The sequence below is a fragment of the Bactrocera neohumeralis genome, chromosome 2 (assembly GCF_024586455.1).
Source record: "Bactrocera neohumeralis isolate Rockhampton chromosome 2, APGP_CSIRO_Bneo_wtdbg2-racon-allhic-juicebox.fasta_v2, whole genome shotgun sequence".
Lineage (NCBI taxonomy): Eukaryota > Metazoa > Arthropoda > Insecta > Diptera > Tephritidae > Bactrocera > Bactrocera neohumeralis.
The window spans coordinates 53,105,508-53,123,474 of NC_065919.1; the positions used below are offsets into that span (position 1 = coordinate 53,105,508).

The 17,967-nt window shown below is 34.1% G+C and overlaps 4 protein-coding genes and 1 long non-coding RNA gene across 5 annotated transcripts; 3 read left to right on the forward strand and 2 right to left on the reverse strand.

The window, feature by feature from the left end:
- Positions 1 to 79: 79 nt before the first annotated feature.
- LOC126750852 (putative lipoyltransferase 2, mitochondrial) lies at positions 80 to 1,344 on the forward strand. Its single transcript, XM_050460610.1, has one exon. The coding sequence runs from the start codon at positions 409 to 411 to the stop codon at positions 1,081 to 1,083; it is 675 nt and encodes a 224-aa protein (XP_050316567.1). The 5' UTR covers positions 80 to 408; the 3' UTR covers positions 1,084 to 1,344.
- Positions 1,340 to 3,479, reverse strand: LOC126750838 (tRNA (guanine(10)-N2)-methyltransferase homolog). The gene is made up of 7 exons (XM_050460590.1): positions 3,193 to 3,479; positions 3,073 to 3,135; positions 2,630 to 3,016; positions 2,385 to 2,574; positions 2,116 to 2,328; positions 1,746 to 1,944; positions 1,340 to 1,678 (listed from the first exon to the last, which is right to left on the reverse strand). The coding sequence occupies exons 1-7, from the start codon at positions 3,256 to 3,258 to the stop codon at positions 1,342 to 1,344; spliced, it is 1,455 nt and encodes a 484-aa protein (XP_050316547.1). The 5' UTR covers positions 3,259 to 3,479; the 3' UTR covers positions 1,340 to 1,341.
- Positions 3,480 to 4,140: 661 nt separating this feature from the next.
- On the forward strand, positions 4,141 to 8,361 carry LOC126750816 (eukaryotic translation initiation factor 3 subunit A). The gene is made up of 5 exons (XM_050460548.1): positions 4,141 to 4,333; positions 4,496 to 5,580; positions 5,649 to 6,437; positions 6,509 to 7,913; positions 7,971 to 8,361. Exons 1-5 carry the CDS (start codon positions 4,285 to 4,287, stop codon positions 8,018 to 8,020), a joined length of 3,378 nt encoding a protein of 1,125 aa, XP_050316505.1. The 5' UTR covers positions 4,141 to 4,284; the 3' UTR covers positions 8,021 to 8,361.
- A 678-nt stretch (positions 8,362 to 9,039) lies between these two features.
- On the forward strand, positions 9,040 to 15,503 carry LOC126750850 (CUE domain-containing protein 2). The gene is made up of 4 exons (XM_050460609.1): positions 9,040 to 9,833; positions 9,900 to 10,137; positions 10,958 to 11,124; positions 11,199 to 15,503. The coding sequence occupies exons 1-4, from the start codon at positions 9,520 to 9,522 to the stop codon at positions 11,383 to 11,385; spliced, it is 906 nt and encodes a 301-aa protein (XP_050316566.1). The 5' UTR covers positions 9,040 to 9,519; the 3' UTR covers positions 11,386 to 15,503.
- A 196-nt stretch (positions 15,504 to 15,699) lies between these two features.
- LOC126750880 (uncharacterized) lies at positions 15,700 to 16,654 on the reverse strand. Its single transcript, XR_007665831.1, has 2 exons — positions 16,256 to 16,654; positions 15,700 to 16,181 (listed from the first exon to the last, which is right to left on the reverse strand). It is a non-coding gene; the product is annotated as an uncharacterized LOC126750880 (long non-coding RNA).
- Between the last annotated feature and the right edge of the window lie 1,313 nt (positions 16,655 to 17,967).

Here is a 17,967-nt window from a genome sequence, read left to right on the forward strand (position 1 = left end):
ATGCGCTGTAAGAACACAATTTTTAAACCCTGTAATAAGACTGTCAAAAGCTTTAAAATCTTTTCTTTCTTCTAAATTTGAAATTTATTACGCTGTTCGTAGAACATGAATCTGATAACCGAAAAACATAAAAATATAGATATGACATAAGAAATTTGTTTAAACATTTAGTAAGAATCTGCAAGTGTAAGCACCTTATTACTGGTACCATCAGAGTGTTTTTTGATTGATTAAAAACAGATGTGGGCTTCAATAGTGCTATCAGCTGTTCTTTGAGCAAAAGGATGCCAGCTGATGTTTAATAAAAAAGGAATCAGCATGAGTAAAATATAACTAATCTATATATCTATAAGAAAGTTTTTACTGTACAACTAGTAAAGTATAAAGAATGTAGTTAAAATTCAACAAATGATGAAAAAAACGATTCCTTTAGTTAACATTGTAAATGCTGGACATCATGGTTACGAGTCAGGATTAAAACTGCAAAAGCAACTAAGTAATCAGAAAGCGGAAGATTGGACCAATTTCCGTAATTATCTAATTTTACAGCAACATGATCCAGTGTATACTATAGGTATACGAACGAAGAATTATTCATATGCAGATGAACAACGTTTACGTAAATTGGGAGCTGAGTTTTTTCGTACAAATCGTGGCGGTTTGATAACCTTTCATGGACCAGGTCAATTAGTTGCATATCCCATATTACATTTGCATCAATTTCAACCGAAAATGAGATGGTATGTTGCTACATTGGAGAAGACTGTTATTGAAACCTGTCGCAAAATGGGTATTCCCCAAGCTACTACTACATCAGATACTGGCATATGGGTAGGAAATAACAAGATTTGTGCAATTGGTGTACATGGCTCTCGATATGTTACAACACACGGCATAGGTCTTAATTGCTGTACCGATTTACGTTGGTTCGAACACATTGTTCCATGTGGTATTGAAGGAAAAGGTGTTACTTCATTGAGTAATGAGCTACAACGCAATGTATGTGTAGAAGAAGCAGCGGAAGTCTTTGTACGATGTTTTGCAGAACATTTTAAATGCCAAATACAAGATAATGTGCAATGATTTTATAAATATTTTTCATATTAGTGGTACATTTTTACTTTATATACTTAGCTTAAGAAATATATTGGATCATAGTAACATAATCTGTGTCTTATCGATATAAACGAAGTAAACATTTTATATATTGCTGGTCAGAAAATTTATCTAAATACAGGGCCATTGTTATAGGAATCTACTTACGTGGTTACAACTTTGATATTACGTGTTCGAGTAGAGATTTCAGTTATAACGGGAAATAAAAAAAATGTCAAAGGAATCCTATTTAAACCGAGATTTATTTAAATTATTTTTTGCCTCTTTGTTGTCTATAATCACTTTTCCTCTTTTTAGCGCCTCTATTCGACCAAGCTCACGTTGCTCTGCTTTTCGCATGCGCCTCTCTGTGCGCGATTCTGGGGCATTATTAAAATACCGATCACGAAAATCATACGAATTCGAAAGCTGGGATGAAAGTTGGTCACTGTCAGGTGAATTAATATCACGTTTTTCATAAGTCAGTAATCTACGAGAAGTAAGGCCTGAAAGTGGCTGTTCTGAATTACCGACCAAAACTAGGCTTCTGTGTTGCGGTATCATTTCGCTGGTGTAGTCATCTCTATAAGAAAAAATATACTTATATAAAATTATTGCCATTATTAAAAAAAAAAAAACATAAACAATACCTATGATACGGTAGCCAGCACACCAAGCGTCCACCTACTTTTAAGTGATGTGCGGAAAAATGAAGAAGATCGACATAAAGTTGCTGTAAAGAATAATGCGAGGTAGATGGATAGTGGGGCATATCTTTAGATCGTGTATTTTGCTTTGAAGTCATCTTTGATTCTACTTTTTCAGTCGACTCCCGAATGCCATACGGTGCTGAATATGTAAATACAGAAAAGTTATATCATTAAGGATTATGAAACCAAATTACTTTATCTCATTTACAAAAAGTATTTTTTCTATGTAATTATTTAGATTCTTCCCTTCTTTCAAAGAGTATAAATTGTTATATAATATTTAGTTTAGAAACTCATAAGACGTACTTACGATCTGTTATAATGGCATCAAATTCAACTCCTTCTCGCCAAAGCGGGTTGGAGAAATCTGATATTATTACATCTATATATCGATCGCCACATCCATATTGTTCTAAATTGGCACGCACTCCTTCATCCCTTTCTCGAACTTTTTGTGTAATACGACTTGGACGTGAACGGCCATGAAGCATCATGAAGTCTATGTCGGCTCCCAGAACATAACCTGTAACATAAATGTAAATGTAAAAAGCTCTTGTAAATAACTTTAATTTTACATACCACCAAACTTTGCTGCACTCACCAGAAGAGATCCCGTACCTACGAAAGGATCCAGAACTAAGTCTCCATTGTTAACAAGAGCTTGATTTACCATAAGTAGACTCAACTGGGCATCCATACTAGTGTTTCCAATAAATTTACGTTTTTTCAGGGAAAGTTCCTTTATGAGATCTCGTTGACCATTGGCAACCTTTAGTAAACCAACAGTTAATTATAAAAAAAAATATCTAATAAACAAAAGTTACCAGGCGCCCAAAAAGTATATCATCTGGCTCAGAAGGAACTGCAGTTGGATCTAGGCCATAAAATTCGATATAACACCACTCTGTTTGAGGTGTTTTTAAATCGACTTCACCTTGAAATGGTAAGTACTCCAGTGTCTCAATTTTTTCAACTTTTTCTTTTTGCGAAATGTGTTTGTTATAGGTCTCAACAACGATTTTAAATGATTTTTGTTTATATGGATTCATAAGGTTTTCTTTGGTCTTTATACTATCTTGTAATTTTTCGTGAAAACTTTTTAGGTTATCTGAGTAGCCCCATAGTTCATATATACTACGCAGACTAACAGAGCGCGAAGCAAACTTAATAGCTGATTCTTCATTGGCAAATTCGACAATCCAAAACGGTTTCTGTTTATCAAAAGAAATTAAAAACTTATAAATTATGTTTATAAAGAGCTTCTTACCAGTGTATTGTCATTTAATTTTCGATGCTTCAATCCAAACAACTTAATGATTGAGTTGAATTCCTGAAGAAGTGGTCATATTAGATAAAATATTTTACAAAAATAAATGCATCCACTTACGGCAACACGGAAATCTAAATGTTCTTGTGCAAACCACAAAATATATTTCTTCCAACTGTTTGTCATCTTTCAAATTTAATTAATTATGAAGTAAATATTGGAGCTTTGGTTAATTCTGGTTGTGTTTGCTAGTGATGTATCGATAATTAAAATTCAAAATCGGTCTTCCTGTCGAAACAGTGTTGTCGATTTATTCATTACGTAGTGTAACAGAAAATAGTTATGCTTCCTAGCAAGCTTCAGCGGAGCGACTCCGATATATTCAGTTTCAAGGGTTCACCATCCATGAAATGCGATGAACGGGACAAGGACGGAGACGACTAGGTCCTTGAGATAGTTAATACAACATAATAGATATAAAGGAGTACAAGAGCGTCTAGCCACAATCCGCATCAGAGCAAAATTTTTCAACATAATACTGATTTGGGCCCTCGCCCCGTCGGAAGAGATAAACGTTATGACCAAAGTTGCCTTTAAGGAGCCGCTGGAGCCTGCTTATGACAACTCCGATACCATGAAAAAGTTGGGGCTGGCGATTTGTATTTTAAAACTAAACAAAAATAAATTCACCCGTGAAGACTATTAATACTGTTTTTATTCCCTATTTCATTTATATCGTGCTCTGAAAATTCACCAAAATTAGTCAAATACTACTAAATGCACTCTACTACAAATAAAGTAGAACCCTGTCCACGTGGTTATTTTACGATCCACAACTTTCTTCTAAAATCGTTGCTTTTTAAAATAATTCATGTTGGTTTAATTTACAATCATTATGACAAATTTTGTATATTCAAAGACATATTTTACATAAAATTTACATACTAAAACATATGAAAGGTTACTATGTACAACTTTATTTGGTGGTAAACTCAGAGGAATTACTTTGAAATATAAAAATGTGTAAAGAGGCGTTATTCAATGCAACCCTGAGCAAATGTCAACTCGGCCATTTTGCTGAAATTTCGACGGTGCATAGAGGCAGGCCGACGAACTTCACAAATATTCTGCTTCAAAAACGCATATTATTTGCGAAAATAATTGAAAATTAGCAGTTTAAGTGATTGGTTCTAAATATTTGATAAAATAATCATGGCGCGCTATACTCAACGTCCGGAAAATGCTCTGAAAAGAGCAAATGGTAAGTGCATACAAATGTGTATAAGACCATGCTGCCGAAGACACAGGTTTTGCTTTCGTGGTAAACGGGTGACGATGCGCTCAACTGTCACAATACATATACGTTAAGAAGTACAAATACAGATTTATCCAAAATGATTTTACTTTTTATCTATCTATACAGAATTCATTGAAGTTGGAAAGCCTTTGCGTGCTTTGGACACCCTTCAGGAGGTATTCCGTAACAAGCGCTGGAACTATGCCTACTCCGAGACCATTATTGAACCACTTATGTTTAAGTATTTATACTTATGTGTGGAGTTGAAAAAATCACATATCGCTAAGGAGGGTTTGTTCCAATACCGCAATATGTTTCAGCTGGTGAATGTGAATTCTTTGGAAAATGTAATTCGAGGATATTTGCGTATGGCCGAAGAACACACTGAGGCCGCACAGGCTCAGTCGTCGGCAGCAGTTGCCGTTTTGGAGTTGGACGATCTGGACAATATTGCTACACCTGAAAGCATTTTAATGAGTGCCGTATGTGGTGAAGATGCACAAGATCGTTCCGATCGCACAATCCTATTGCCATGGGTAAAGTTTTTGTGGGAATCTTATTGCCAGTGCTTGGAATTGTTGCGTGTGAATACGCACTGTGAAGCCCTGTACCACGATATCGCTCGCATGGCATTTCAGTTCTGTTTGAAGTACAATCGCAAGAGTGAGTTTAGACGTTTGTGCGATAAGTTGCGAAAGCATTTGGAAGATATTTGTAAAAGTACTACCCAAACTACTGGTGTCTCAATAACTAAACTTGAAACACAACAGTTGTGTTTGGATACAAGGCTTTATCAATTAGATTCTGCTATACAGATGGAGTTATGGCAAGAGGCGTATAAGGCCATTGAAGACATACACGGTTTGATGGCATTGTCAAAGAAAACGCCAGTGCCAAAAACAATGGCAAATTATTACCAGAAATTAGCAATGGTTTTCTCCAAGGCTGGAAATCAACTTTTCCATGCTGCAGCATTGTTGAAGCTGTTCCAGTTGACACGCGAATTGAAGAAAAATTTAACAAAGGATGACATGCAACGTATGGCTTCTCATGTCCTTATAGCAACAGTTTCGATCCCACTGCCCTCGGCTCATCCAGAATTCGATCGTTTCATTGAAGCCGATAAGAGTCCACTAGAAAAAGCTCAAAAACTAGCTGTGCTACTCGGTCTTCAACAGCCTCCAACGAGGGCTTCTTTAATTAAGGAAGTTGTGAGTATAAGTAATATATGTTTTGTTTTCCATCAGTTATTAATCCCTTTTTTTAAACTAAATTATAGGTCAGGCTAAATGTACCGCAGTTAGCTTCTGAAGAGTTCAGAAACTTATATAACTGGTTAGAAGTTGATTTCAACCCCTTGAATTTATGTAAGCGTGTGCAAACTGTTATCGATGTTATTGAAAGCGCTCCCCCAGAGAACAACTTGTTGGCACCTTATATAAAATCATTGAAAGATGTTACAATTATGCGATTGATTAGAGAAATTTCACAAGTTTATCAGAGTATTGAATTCAGCCGTTTGTTACAACTAGCATCGTTCTGCAATATTTTCGAACTCGAAAAGTTGTTGGTCGAGTCCGTGCGTCATAATGATATGCAAATTCGAATTGATCATCAAAAGAAATGTATTTACTTTGGAACTGATTTAACCGAAAGTCAGAGGGAAGATCACCCCGATGGTCCAACATTACAGTCAATGCCTTCTGAGCAAATTCGGTCACAACTGGTTAACATGGCAACAGTTTTAAATCGTGCTGTATCGGTTGTCTATCCAAATCGTGAAAAAGATCAACGTGCCAAACTGCGGGCTCAGATGGTGTATCACTATCACGAGATCAAGGATCGGGAACATCAACGTATTTTGCAACGTCAAAAGATTATCGAAGATCGTAAAGAATTTATTGAAAAGCAGAATAATGCACGTGAAGAGGAAGAAGCTCGTCGTTTGGAAGAAGAAAGTCGCAAGGCGAAACTTGCCGAGCAAAAGAGGCTGGAGCAGGAGAACGAAGAGCGCGAGAGAAAGCGCCATCAAAATGAAATTGAAGCAATTAAGGTCAAGAGCCTAAAGGTAAATCGAATTAAAATCTCGTTTTAATTTTCCTATAAATACTGACTTACACATTGTACATTATTTCCCAGGATAAAATGCAACAAATTTCGCAAACCGCGCACGGTAAAAAGATGCTTTCTAAATTGGATGAAGAAAGTATTAAAAAGTTGGATGCGGAACAAATCGCGGCTAAGGAATCTGAAGAATTGCAAAGGGAACGCAAAGAATTACAGTCGAAACTCAAGTCCCAAGAGAAAAAGATCGATTACTTCGAGCGAGCTAAGCGAATGGAGGAAATACCTCTTTTCGAAAAATATTTGGCCGAAAAACAAGTTAAAGACAAAGAGTTTTGGGAAGCACAAGAACAACAGCGCATTGAGACCGCTATTACAGAACGTAAAGACGCTGTCGCACAACAGGAGCGTTTGAAACGCATGTATGAGGATCGTGATGTCTTCCTAGAGGCCTTGAAGAAGGAACGTGCATCATTGTATGTCGAAAAACTAAAGAAATTCGAAGTCGCTTTGGCCGAAGAACGTAAGCGTTTGTTAGCACATCGTTGCGAGATGCGTCGTCAAGAACGTCGCCGTCAATGGCTTCGTGAAAAGGAAGAAGAACGTATGCGCAAAGAAGAGGAAATTCGTAGAGCAAAGGAGGAAGAAGAAAGGGCTATTGCTGAAGCTTTGCGCAAGGAGCGCGAAGCAGAAGAAGAGAAAAGACGTATTCAATATGAGAAACAACGTGCTAAGGAAGAGGAAGCTGAGCGCCGTATACAGGAAGAACGTGAACGTTTGGCTCGTGAAGTGGCTGCTGAAAATCGTGAAAAGGGCGGTGATAAGGATCGCGATCAATGGCGACGAGGTGATCGTGGCGAACGTGGCGAAAGAATAGAACGTAGTGATCGCATCGAACGTGGTGATCGTATCGAACGTGGTGGCGATCGTACCGAACGCGGAGAACGTGGTAACGCTTCTAACACCGAATGGCGTCGTGAGCGTCCAGAACGCGTTGAACGTGGCGAACGGGTCGAGCGTGCTGAACGTCCAGAGCGTGGCGATCGTTTTGAACGTAAGGAAGGTGAAAGTGGCGGATCCGACTCATGGCGTGTACGTCGTGATCCCGACCCAGCAGCTCCTCGTGCGGGTGGTCCCGGAGTTGGACGCGATAATCGTGAAGCACGAGACGGCCGTGAAGGTGGCGATAAGTGGCGCCGTGGTGGCACCGGAGCTGGTGGCCTTGGAGGCGCTCCCAGACGCGATGATAGGGAAAGTCGTGAGGGCGGTGGAAACTGGCGAGATGCGCCACGTAATGATCGTGAACGCGACAATCGAGATATGCGCGACAATCGCCGTCGCGATGAACGAGGTGATAGACGTGATCGTGACCGCGGAGCCGGTGGTGGTGGCAAAGATTCCGGAAGTTGGAGAATGGAACGACCTTCTGGTCGTGATGACAAGGAAAGAAGTGCTCCCAAACGCGAACCTCAAGAAAAAGGTTAGAAATTTATTTGTCTTTTCTTTGTTGAATTATTTTTAATTATGCAATTTGTAGAGAACAAAAGTGGAGATGATGGCGAGTGGACTAATGTAAGGCGCCGTTAAGTATGGACGCACAAGTAAATATGACGTTAACAATAGGCCAGAACTAAAACAAATATTTCGATGTAAACGTGCAAAAAGCAAAAATGTTGCGAGAAACGTTTGCTGAAATCCTAAATCATTAATACTTACTATTTTAAAAATTGCAGATTGATTGAACTTCGTGCAGTTGTCATTTATATACACATATTCTTATATGCTTCGCTTAGTCTATTGTTAAATAATGGAAATTAACTCGTAGTACTTCAAAAAATACATGCTACTATGAGTGTATAGAAAGGCATATTTGCAATTTCTTCAAATATCAATAAATATATACATATAAACATAAAATAAAATGAAAACTGGATGCATTTTTTTTATTTTCGCTTAGCTTTTAATTACAGAATAGATATTCCATAAATGTAGTCATATGGCGAATATCACTTTAATTTGGAAAAATCTTAAAAATGAGATATTTAATACTTCTCAAAACCGATTTATTGAAAACTTGTGAATTCCCTAAAACTCGAAAAGTCCCTTAGGCCAATGTTGTTACCATATTGAGAAAATTTACAACGTGCTGAAATATAACAAGCGAGAACATCAATATTAAAGACTTTTGAGTTCATGCTGGATATCCTATCATTTTTTAGTGGATCTTTATATTAGAATGGCTTCTGAGAATTTTGACAGAAATATTTTTGAAATTAGTAATACCATAATATCATTCTCTTTATTTGTTAGAATGCGTTTGGCAGAAAAATTTATAGGTATAAGAATGATTTCTTCCTGCAACCGTATTAACATGAAAGTTTGACAGTTATTTCATTTATCATACTTCACATAACTGTTCACCTTTGACATAGATGACAGCTGATTTATGCCCGGGAACAGTTTTAATATTAGTAAATTAATTATATGGCAATAAAATATACTTTATGATATCTATTTAGTTATCTTTTTTTTCTTCTTTCGTAAATATAAGTGGCAACACCTTATACTTGCTTCATTATTTACATATATTTTCACGGTTTGACAATTTTATTATCGATTGTGTTTGGTCGTGTAAAGTGCATAGAAAACGAAATTAATTCATAAAATTATCCGGAAGCAGTTATAAATATTTAAACAAGCTTTTTTGTTTTTCTTGTGCATTTGGGTTAATTTTGATATAAAGTTAAAACCTAAGTACTGAAGTTGAATTGTAATACCAAAAAAAGTGGACTAAACAGCGGCGATAATTTAGAATGGTGAGAATATCCAAGCAAGGTATACCAGCGGAAAGGCAAAGAGACCAAAAACGCATATAAAAAAAAAACAAAGCAAAAAGGAAAGGGACTTTTCAGGCGTCGTCGTCGTCGTTTTCTTGGTATACAGATTTGTATTGCAAGCGGTACAACAACTTTGAATACATTACAAACATTTTGGATTTGAAAATTTTTATTACACTGATACATATAATACAGAAGTAAATTGAATTGTGCACAAGCTTTCCCACAATCTAAATTAAAAATTTCACAATGACCAACATGGAGAAGCAACATGAAATGGTAAAACGCAGTCTGGTGCAATTCATTAGTGCCCACATTCCAGGTGCAGATTTTAGTGTAGTGGACGAAATAGTTTTGCAGTATATTATTTCCATTTTGGAGGAAGCTTCACAAGATCCATGTTTCGATGTTGAAGATTTCGTCGAAATGATGGGCGCTTATTTTGCCGAGTTTTCCTCAATTGACCAGGGTATTATTTGCGAATGGATATATAAATTGGCAAATGAATTGAACGAAATGGAAAAGAATCAAGGAAATCAAAGTTCTACAAATTTATCCTTGAAGTATGTTATATCTATTAACTAATTAAGAAGCAATAATATTTTTAAAATTCATATATTTAATTTTAGTTCTTTGAGTCTTTCTGATATTATACCCGAATCAAAGTTACGTGCACGTAATGCTTCCATTTCTGAAAAGGATGAACACGCCATAAATGGCAGCTGCGCAGGTGGGGCCGGGCCCAAGCGCGCACAGCATTTATCAGAAACTAGTGATGGTGGTTCTACTGATAGCTCAACTTGCGATTATTATTTGGATGAAGCCGAGGTTTTGCAAGAAATGTTTCCAGACACAGCCTATGTAGAGGTGCGTATATGTAAAAAAATATAATTATTATTATACACTTGTTTGGCCTGTTGTAGACAATTGATTTTTAAAACATATAATCCATATATGTACATATGTTCTTTATTCAACACATAAAAAATGCAAATTTTAATTTTTTGAATGAGTTTTTCGGTATAACTTTTGCAAAATTTTTAAAGTCTAGATTTCATACATATATAGTGTTATAATTAAATATTGATACAATCTACTACTTCTGCGTAAATTTTTAAGAATTTTTTTGCATCACGTTCGTTTGTCGTACTTTATTCCATGCTTACCTCGAAGCTAGGAGAATCTATGAAGTATGTACATATGCAATGAAATTTTTCACTTGTCCTTTTCTAGTAGTAGTGGTAGTCATTTTTCGGAACCGCTGATGTCGAACCGGCATCTTTATTCGGGCAATGCCTATCAACGCCGCTCCATTCTACGAAATTATTTCAGGATATTATCATAATAGTATATATCGATAAAATTGAAGCCCTTGTATGGAAAACGTTTTTACTTGACAGATTACCTTCAAGAAATTTAGCTGTTATTATTGTTCAAAGCAACGCTATAATCTTGCAAAAAAATTATTCAGAAAGTTTTCCCCTTATTTGCTCTGAACAATGCACCTGTGAAAAGTATTATAACTTCGATGATGCCGAATTTATCTGTTTTACGTGTTTATTATAGTGTTCCGTTTTTTTCTGCCACAAGTTTTTACATTGCTAAATTCTATCACACATAATAATGAAAAGTAAATTAAAATTTCGAAGACTAGTATACATATTACATTCAAATTCTCTTTATTTAGGTAAAACATTGCATTGCTATAGCTAAAGGGGATATTGACAGCGCAACACAAATTCTATTGCACCGCCAAGAGACTGGCCAAAGTTTGACCGACAAATCCATTACAATTACTGGACGTAAAAATATTGTTGTAGATGATGCCGAACTAAAAAATCGTATTATTGAGAGGTTCATTGATCGATACTTACATTTTTTGAGGTAACATTTATAGCTAATAATCTTTTTTTTCTACCTACCTGCAGATACTCATACGTTGATAAAAATGCAACTCAGCGTGAATACAAGCCAATGGTACCGAAATTCGAACCAAAGAAATTGGTTCGCTATAGAGATAACAAGATTGTTTCATTGAAAGGCGAACGTTATACTGAAGTTAAGCGCGACGAGGAAGCTGAGTTAAAAAAACCCAAAAAGCAACTTCAACCGTAACTAAAGTTGTTGAAATCCTGCTATAAATATTTTATAAAAAAGTTAAAACTGCTAAAACAAGAACGAAAGCAACCACTTGACGAATATAACAAGCAACCGCTTCAACATTTAAATCACCATTTGATATTTAAAAATTTGAAACAAATTATCACTACTATATCACTGATAATTGCACATAAAAACGAACCCACACTACCAATAACACTCAAACAATTGCATACGCTAAAAGGAACTAAACTATTGGTTGAGATACTTGAAATCTCAACGACGATTCATGAAAACCAACAAGTTACAAATTTTGCTGTTACAGCAACAATTCTAATATTGAAGTCATTAATCTGCAAAATTACATTGCTCCCTAAGCGATTTGTAATTTTCAAAGCGCTCGAATACCAATGTAAAACTAATTCCAATTCCGTATTCCCAAGCGCTTATAATACGACAGCGAAGTGCATTTCTAATTTAGACTCTAGATGTGAAACTTTTGTGATTTCCAATACTATTACTAGGATAATTGAATATTTATTGTACACAAAATCTCACGGCCATACGAATTTTGTGTATCGCTGCAGCTATTTATCCAATATTTTACAGCGTAAAAGTCAAAATAGTTATATTATATTTATTTGTAATATTACGTTTATTTTTTATTTAATTTTTATTTTATTTATTGAATTAGCGTGGAACGCTTTACAAATATCCTATAATTATTTAGTAATATTTATTGTTTTTGGTAAGCTACAACAAGAACATAAAATTAGTGGTAATTTAAAATTTTTATGAGTTAATATTTTGTTTCGAGAAATAAGTTGATTTTACAACTGTCGATATTTGCTACTACTATTTAATAGGAAATTATGACAACGTCGGTACGCTGATGGTTTTGCATGGAGCTAGCATTGTGATAAATGCATAAGCGAAAAAGAGCAAACCATCCGCAACAAAACTATATGTATGTACAAGTATATGTAAAGCTCGAGTCTGCTAAACGAAATTTATAAATTTATTTCATACGCCTGTGGTGCCTAAGTTCAATTAAATTCCGGCTCTTAAGTGCAATAGCGTGCTGCTATTGTGTATAAGTTACAAAATATATGATTTAATTAAAAATGGTAAAAAAAACAAATTATAACATATATGTATTAACAATTTATTGTTAGCAGTTCACGAATTTCGAATTAACTTTTCGCTAGTTATTGTCTGAAGCCAACAATTAATTTCTTTTGCTTTGCACTAATCGGTTGAAGCAGCACTTACATACATATGTAGATAGAAAATACGACCGATAGACATGTCTTTAAGACGCACGAGCTCAAATAGACTTATGAATTTACCTATAGCTATGTTTATAATGCAAATATAGTAATTTTTCAAGATGATGTTTTATACTGTATTTTAATGTGTAATTGAATTGAATGATCGAAGTGTTAACAAAATATGGATGAAAGTGCGAAGTGCGAAAAGAGTTAAAATACGAACGATTTTGAAAAAGACATGCCATACATACATATACATTAATTAACATTCGTAAATCTACGCTTAAACTCGGTTTTTTTTTAATTTATTTTATTGTTATTTTTTTCTATGTTATTGCAATAGAATTTTAACTTTTCATATAGAAGTTATTACTTTTTTAAAGGCACATGCTAAATAACACATAAAAAGCGTTATTTTTTAAGTTAATACAGTGGACATTTTCAAAAGTTATTCAAAATTGGATATGCCATTTAGAGCCTTTCTGAATTCTAACCTATACATGTAAATTGAACTGAATTGTTTGATTTGCACTTATTTTACTTTATACAGCTAATAGAACAAAACAGAACCTTATTACCGAAAGCTAAAACTCAGCTATTGAAGCAAAAGTTGCCAAAAAGTTGAAATAAAAAGGAAATAAATAGAGTAATCAATAAATCCTAATAATACTAGTCTCACATCTAGATGTACATAAATGAATGCGATTTGCCATTTTTGCTGGATGAATAAATGTATGAATACGCTAAATTGGGAGCACATTGGTTTTACGACACCGTATTTGCTACCATAATACAAAAAAAAAAAAAGAAAAAAACACTCACATAAACACACAGAAAACAGCAATACACAAGAATGTGTTTTGCAGTGCAAACGCAACTGCATTTTGCAAGCGTTATACGAAAATTTAAACTCACTAAAATTAAAAACAAAAAAAAAGTTGTAACTTAGTGTGCTTCAATGTAATTCCTAGTAAGCTACATAAAATGCGAACTTACCTACATACATACAATACATACATACATATTACATGTTTAACTAAAATTCAAGTCAAGAAAAGTAGTGAAATGATCATAAAAAGTCCTAACTTAAGCATATTAAAGTGTATTAGAAAGAAAAAGAAAAAAGCGTTTAAACTTGCTGCTGTTGATTATATAACACAGTTTGCACAAGTTATTTATCCCTTTCTTTGATTACAACTTACCTTTTGATTGTTGAAAATGAAATTTAAAAACATGTTAATTTCGATTTATGTTTTATATAAATCAATTATTTTCAAAATATATTTAAAAATAAGTTATATTGCCGCAAATATTTACAATATATTTTAGATTAGTTTCATTATACATTAAAATATAAACTAATTTTTTTTTGAGTTACGGGGTTACGGGGTTAGGTGTGGTCAGAGACATGCAAAAATTACAGTTTATTATATATATTTTTTGTTTTTTATAAAAGTAAAAACATAGCATTTGGTTTATAAAAAAAAATCTTCGATCAGCCATTAGTTTTTATGTTTTGAAAAAGCCGTATAATTATATTTCACTGTAATTTATTTAGCGGTTTTCGAGCTACAGTGCTCACCAGTTAAAAAAACATAGTTTTGAAATAAAAGTTTAAAGTTTTACACAAACTTTCCAGAGCGGCCGAAAAACCTTTGAAAATGATCGAATAATTCGAAAAAATATTTATCTTCAGATTTTCAGATCATATTTCTAAGCTATTTACGGGTTTCATATAGTCTCACAAAGTTGTAAGTTATGACGAACCGAAAACATTGTGTTGCGAATTTTAATTAAACTCATTTTTGTATGTAATCCAACAACAATTTTTTTAAAGAAGTGTAAAAATTTATGATTTTATGATTTAACGATGCGTTATGACTACTAAGTTGTGAGTCCCCTCATTATACTTTAAGATAATGCAAAATAATCAATTTGTTTTTGAAAATTCTGACTACCCCTAACTCCTTATAGACACGAAATACTGTGAATTGTATGCAATTTACTAAATCTGAATAGTAAATCGATTTTTTTGTTTATAGTTTCTTGCTTAAATTGTCAGACGGCAAATACAGTTAAAATAATTTGATAGCAATATTTAATAAGTATATAAATATTAATATACATATGTATGTTTTTTCACATATTGCATCACATATTTATATTTATAAATTATTATTATTACTATGATTATAAATTGAAATTAAAAATAGTTACCTAAATTTAAACAGCCGCAAAAACCGCAAGTACTTTGTTATATAACTCGCTGACATATTATTTATTCCATTCATATAAAAATTTGCATTTTTAGTTTAGATATTAAATAAGTTTGTAGTTTAGTTTTTAAATTTTATTTTAATTATCTTATTAATTTTATTTCATTGTAACCTGAAACAAAGTCGTTGATGGCTTGATGCCTTAATTTTACATATATTCTTATTAAAATGCAAATGAAAAATAGCTCTAACTTTGTACACTTTGCGGTCGTAATTGCCACTCCATGAATTCGCAATTAATCAACTCACACATACTGATATTATAATTCGAATTACACACATAATATTTACATATATTTTAAATAATATTTATTTTAACCGTGCACAATTAGATATCTAATTAAATGAATTATTATTTTATAAAAGAAAAACTTACCGATCCAAACAGGCTTAGATCGCCTAATTATAATTTAATTCTTATGCAATGCTCTTGCCTAAATTCACCAAACTGAATTGTGTTAACACTTTCTTTTCTTTTTGTTCATGTTTATGTTTAATAAGTTTCTTTATATTTATTGTGATATTAGTATAATTTCATCACAATTGAAAATTAATACGCTATAACCTAAAACAGATATTAAAAGAAGCATATACATATGTATGTACTATATGTATACTTACCATAGATATTATCCACTCGCTGAAGAGGTAGCAAAAAGTTTGAAAAAGTTCATTAAAAAAAAAATAAATAAATTCACTATCAACACTAAAATGAATATAAAATATATAATATGAAAAATACCAAAATTTTTTTCAAAATCATAAAAAATAAAATACATTGCTTTGCAGATTGTAGTAACATTATGTAATCAAAGTTTGAATGTGTTCATTTATAAAGCATTTCAAATATACATATGTACATATAGTATTTTATTTGTTATGAATTTGGAAAAAACATATTTTATTTGTATTTTTTTTTCGAGTTAAAAACGGTAAGTAAGAAGTGACGAAAGAAATATATATAACTGTTATCCTTTATTGGCGTAGACACCGCTTATGCGGTTATAGCCGAGTTTACAACCGCAAGCTAGTCGTTCTTCCTTTTCGCTGGAGTGGACGTCTTCCTCTTCCTCTGCTTCCCCGGCGGGTACTGCACAGAATACCCTCAGGGCTGGAGTGTATTCATCCAATGGGACGACGTAGCTAGCGTAGGCGCTGTTATTATATAATTACAATAATTTTTGAAAAGGTTACTAAATAAAGTAAAAACATCACTACCAAACTGAAGTGCTAGTAAATCCTTTGTTCACATCGTTCCGGACTCCTACAACAATAGTTAAAAATATATATTCGAGACAATGTAAAATATGAATATTTATATGTAAATAGCTGACTTACGTGAAGAAGTACCGCGAAGTTTATTAAAAAGTTCTGAATTTTATCACAAAGTAATGCCAAACTAACTTCTAAGCTAAAGTAATCCTTACCTTGCTCTCTAATTTATAATTTTAATTCAAAATAATTTTATCTGATAAAATTTATGCATGTTAATTCACAAACAATTGTGGAATTCATCATCATTTCCTGTATCACCCACTAAAGCACAGGCCCTCACAATTGTATCATTACCGCTGTATATTCATGCATCGATACTATCTTTTGATCGATTCGAAGCTTTCCGGTAATTAATTTTTATTTCGAAAATTTAAGTGATTACAGTTATTAATTGCATTCGTTATTAACTGCACATGCATACATATGTATATGTAAAAATAAACATTTGATTTATGTGAATAAATACATGCGTACATACTATAAATCACTTCTAAGGTATTAGTCTACATACTATTATTTCGAAAAATCTGTAATGCGATGAATTATAAGATTATTTAAATCCTTAAGTGTTTATGGCTAATGAAAGAACAACAAATAAGTGTTTTTACTGCATTTGTAGGCCATTTAAATTTTCATATCGGACTTTATTATTATAACTAACACATTTACAGGCTAGTAATTTTCGAAATGGAAGGTTTTTATATTTTGCGAAGATTTAGCTTTGGTCTCTTGTAGCATCTGTCATATATGTACATATATCCATCGATATGAATTAGAGGAAGAGGTACACTTCTCCAGCCTGCTGAGTGACAGTGCAAGCATAACACGAGGAGATGGTGAACCCGATTCTCCAAACGATGACGATGGAGCGAACGATCCATTGCTTTGGCATGAACAAGTTCAAATAGCAATTACCAGTCTGAAGAACAACAAAGCTGCTGGAACCGAACTATTCAAATGCGGCGGTGAAGAACTGATAAGTAGGATGCATCAGCTTCTGTGTAGTATATGGTCAAAGGAAAGCATGCCCAACAATTAGATTCAAGTGCGTTCTGCCCATTCCAAAATAAGCCATACCCCATAATCTGCGCCAAATACCGAGGGAGAAGCCTCCCCAACATCGCATATTGCTAACCGTCAAGAAACTGATTGGACCTTATAAGTGTGGCTTCAGGCCTGGTGAATCAACAACTGACCAGATATTCACCATGCGCTAAATTTTTGACAACACGAAAGCGAACTGCTTTTATGCCGCTATGTCTGAATTTGGTATCCCCGCAAAACTAATACGGCTGTGTAAACTGGCGTTGCGCAATCCCAAAAGCTACTTCAGGATAGAGTAGGACCTCTCCCAGCCTTTCGATTCTCAATCTACTCCTGAAGAAAATAATTCGAGCTGGAGATCTGAATAATATTTTTGTTCAGTATTGTTTGGTATTTCATCATGGAAAGACCTACGCCTGAACAACGCTTACAAACCGTTCAAATTTATTACGAAATTTCACGTTCTGTAAATGGTCTTATCGTCAACAAAATCGGCCTACTGCGCATACTATTCGCAACACCATCACCCATTTTGAGACCCAGCATTCATTGTTGGATAATATTCGACCGAATAGACTACGTCCAGCACGCAGTGAAGAAAATATAATGGCAGTCGTACCTGAGAGTGTACACGAAGACCGTAGAGAGTCGATTCACCGCCGTTCGCAGCAACTCGGACTGACGTATGGAACGACTTGACGCATTTTACGTTGGGATCTTAGATTGAAAGC

What these genes read in the sequence shown, in the direction of transcription:
- LOC126750838 (XM_050460590.1), bottom strand. Translation starts at nt 3,258, where the DNA reads ATGACAAACAGTTGGAAGAAATATATTTTGTGGTTTGCACAAGAACAT. An exon ending in GAGTGCAGCAAAGTTTGGTG is followed by an intron (nt 2,329 to 2,384) that starts GTATGTAAAATT and finishes TTTATGTTACAG; the next exon opens with GTTATGTTCTGGGAGCCGAC. An exon ending in TGCTGGCTACCGTATCATAG is followed by an intron (nt 1,679 to 1,745) that starts GTATTGTTTATG and finishes TTTTTCTTATAG; the next exon opens with AGATGACTACACCAGCGAAA.
- LOC126750816 (XM_050460548.1), top strand. Translation starts at nt 4,285, where the DNA reads ATGGCGCGCTATACTCAACGTCCGGAAAATGCTCTGAAAAGAGCAAAT. An exon ending in TGCTCTGAAAAGAGCAAATG is followed by an intron (nt 4,334 to 4,495) that starts GTAAGTGCATAC and finishes CTATCTATACAG; the next exon opens with AATTCATTGAAGTTGGAAAG. An exon ending in TTAAGGTCAAGAGCCTAAAG is followed by an intron (nt 6,438 to 6,508) that starts GTAAATCGAATT and finishes ATTATTTCCCAG; the next exon opens with GATAAAATGCAACAAATTTC.
- LOC126750850 (XM_050460609.1), top strand. Translation starts at nt 9,520, where the DNA reads ATGACCAACATGGAGAAGCAACATGAAATGGTAAAACGCAGTCTGGTG. An exon ending in TCTACAAATTTATCCTTGAA is followed by an intron (nt 9,834 to 9,899) that starts GTATGTTATATC and finishes ATTTAATTTTAG; the next exon opens with TTCTTTGAGTCTTTCTGATA. An exon ending in AAAAATCGTATTATTGAGAG is followed by an intron (nt 11,125 to 11,198) that starts GTTCATTGATCG and finishes ACCTACCTGCAG; the next exon opens with ATACTCATACGTTGATAAAA.
- LOC126750852 (XM_050460610.1), top strand. Translation starts at nt 409, where the DNA reads ATGATGAAAAAAACGATTCCTTTAGTTAACATTGTAAATGCTGGACAT.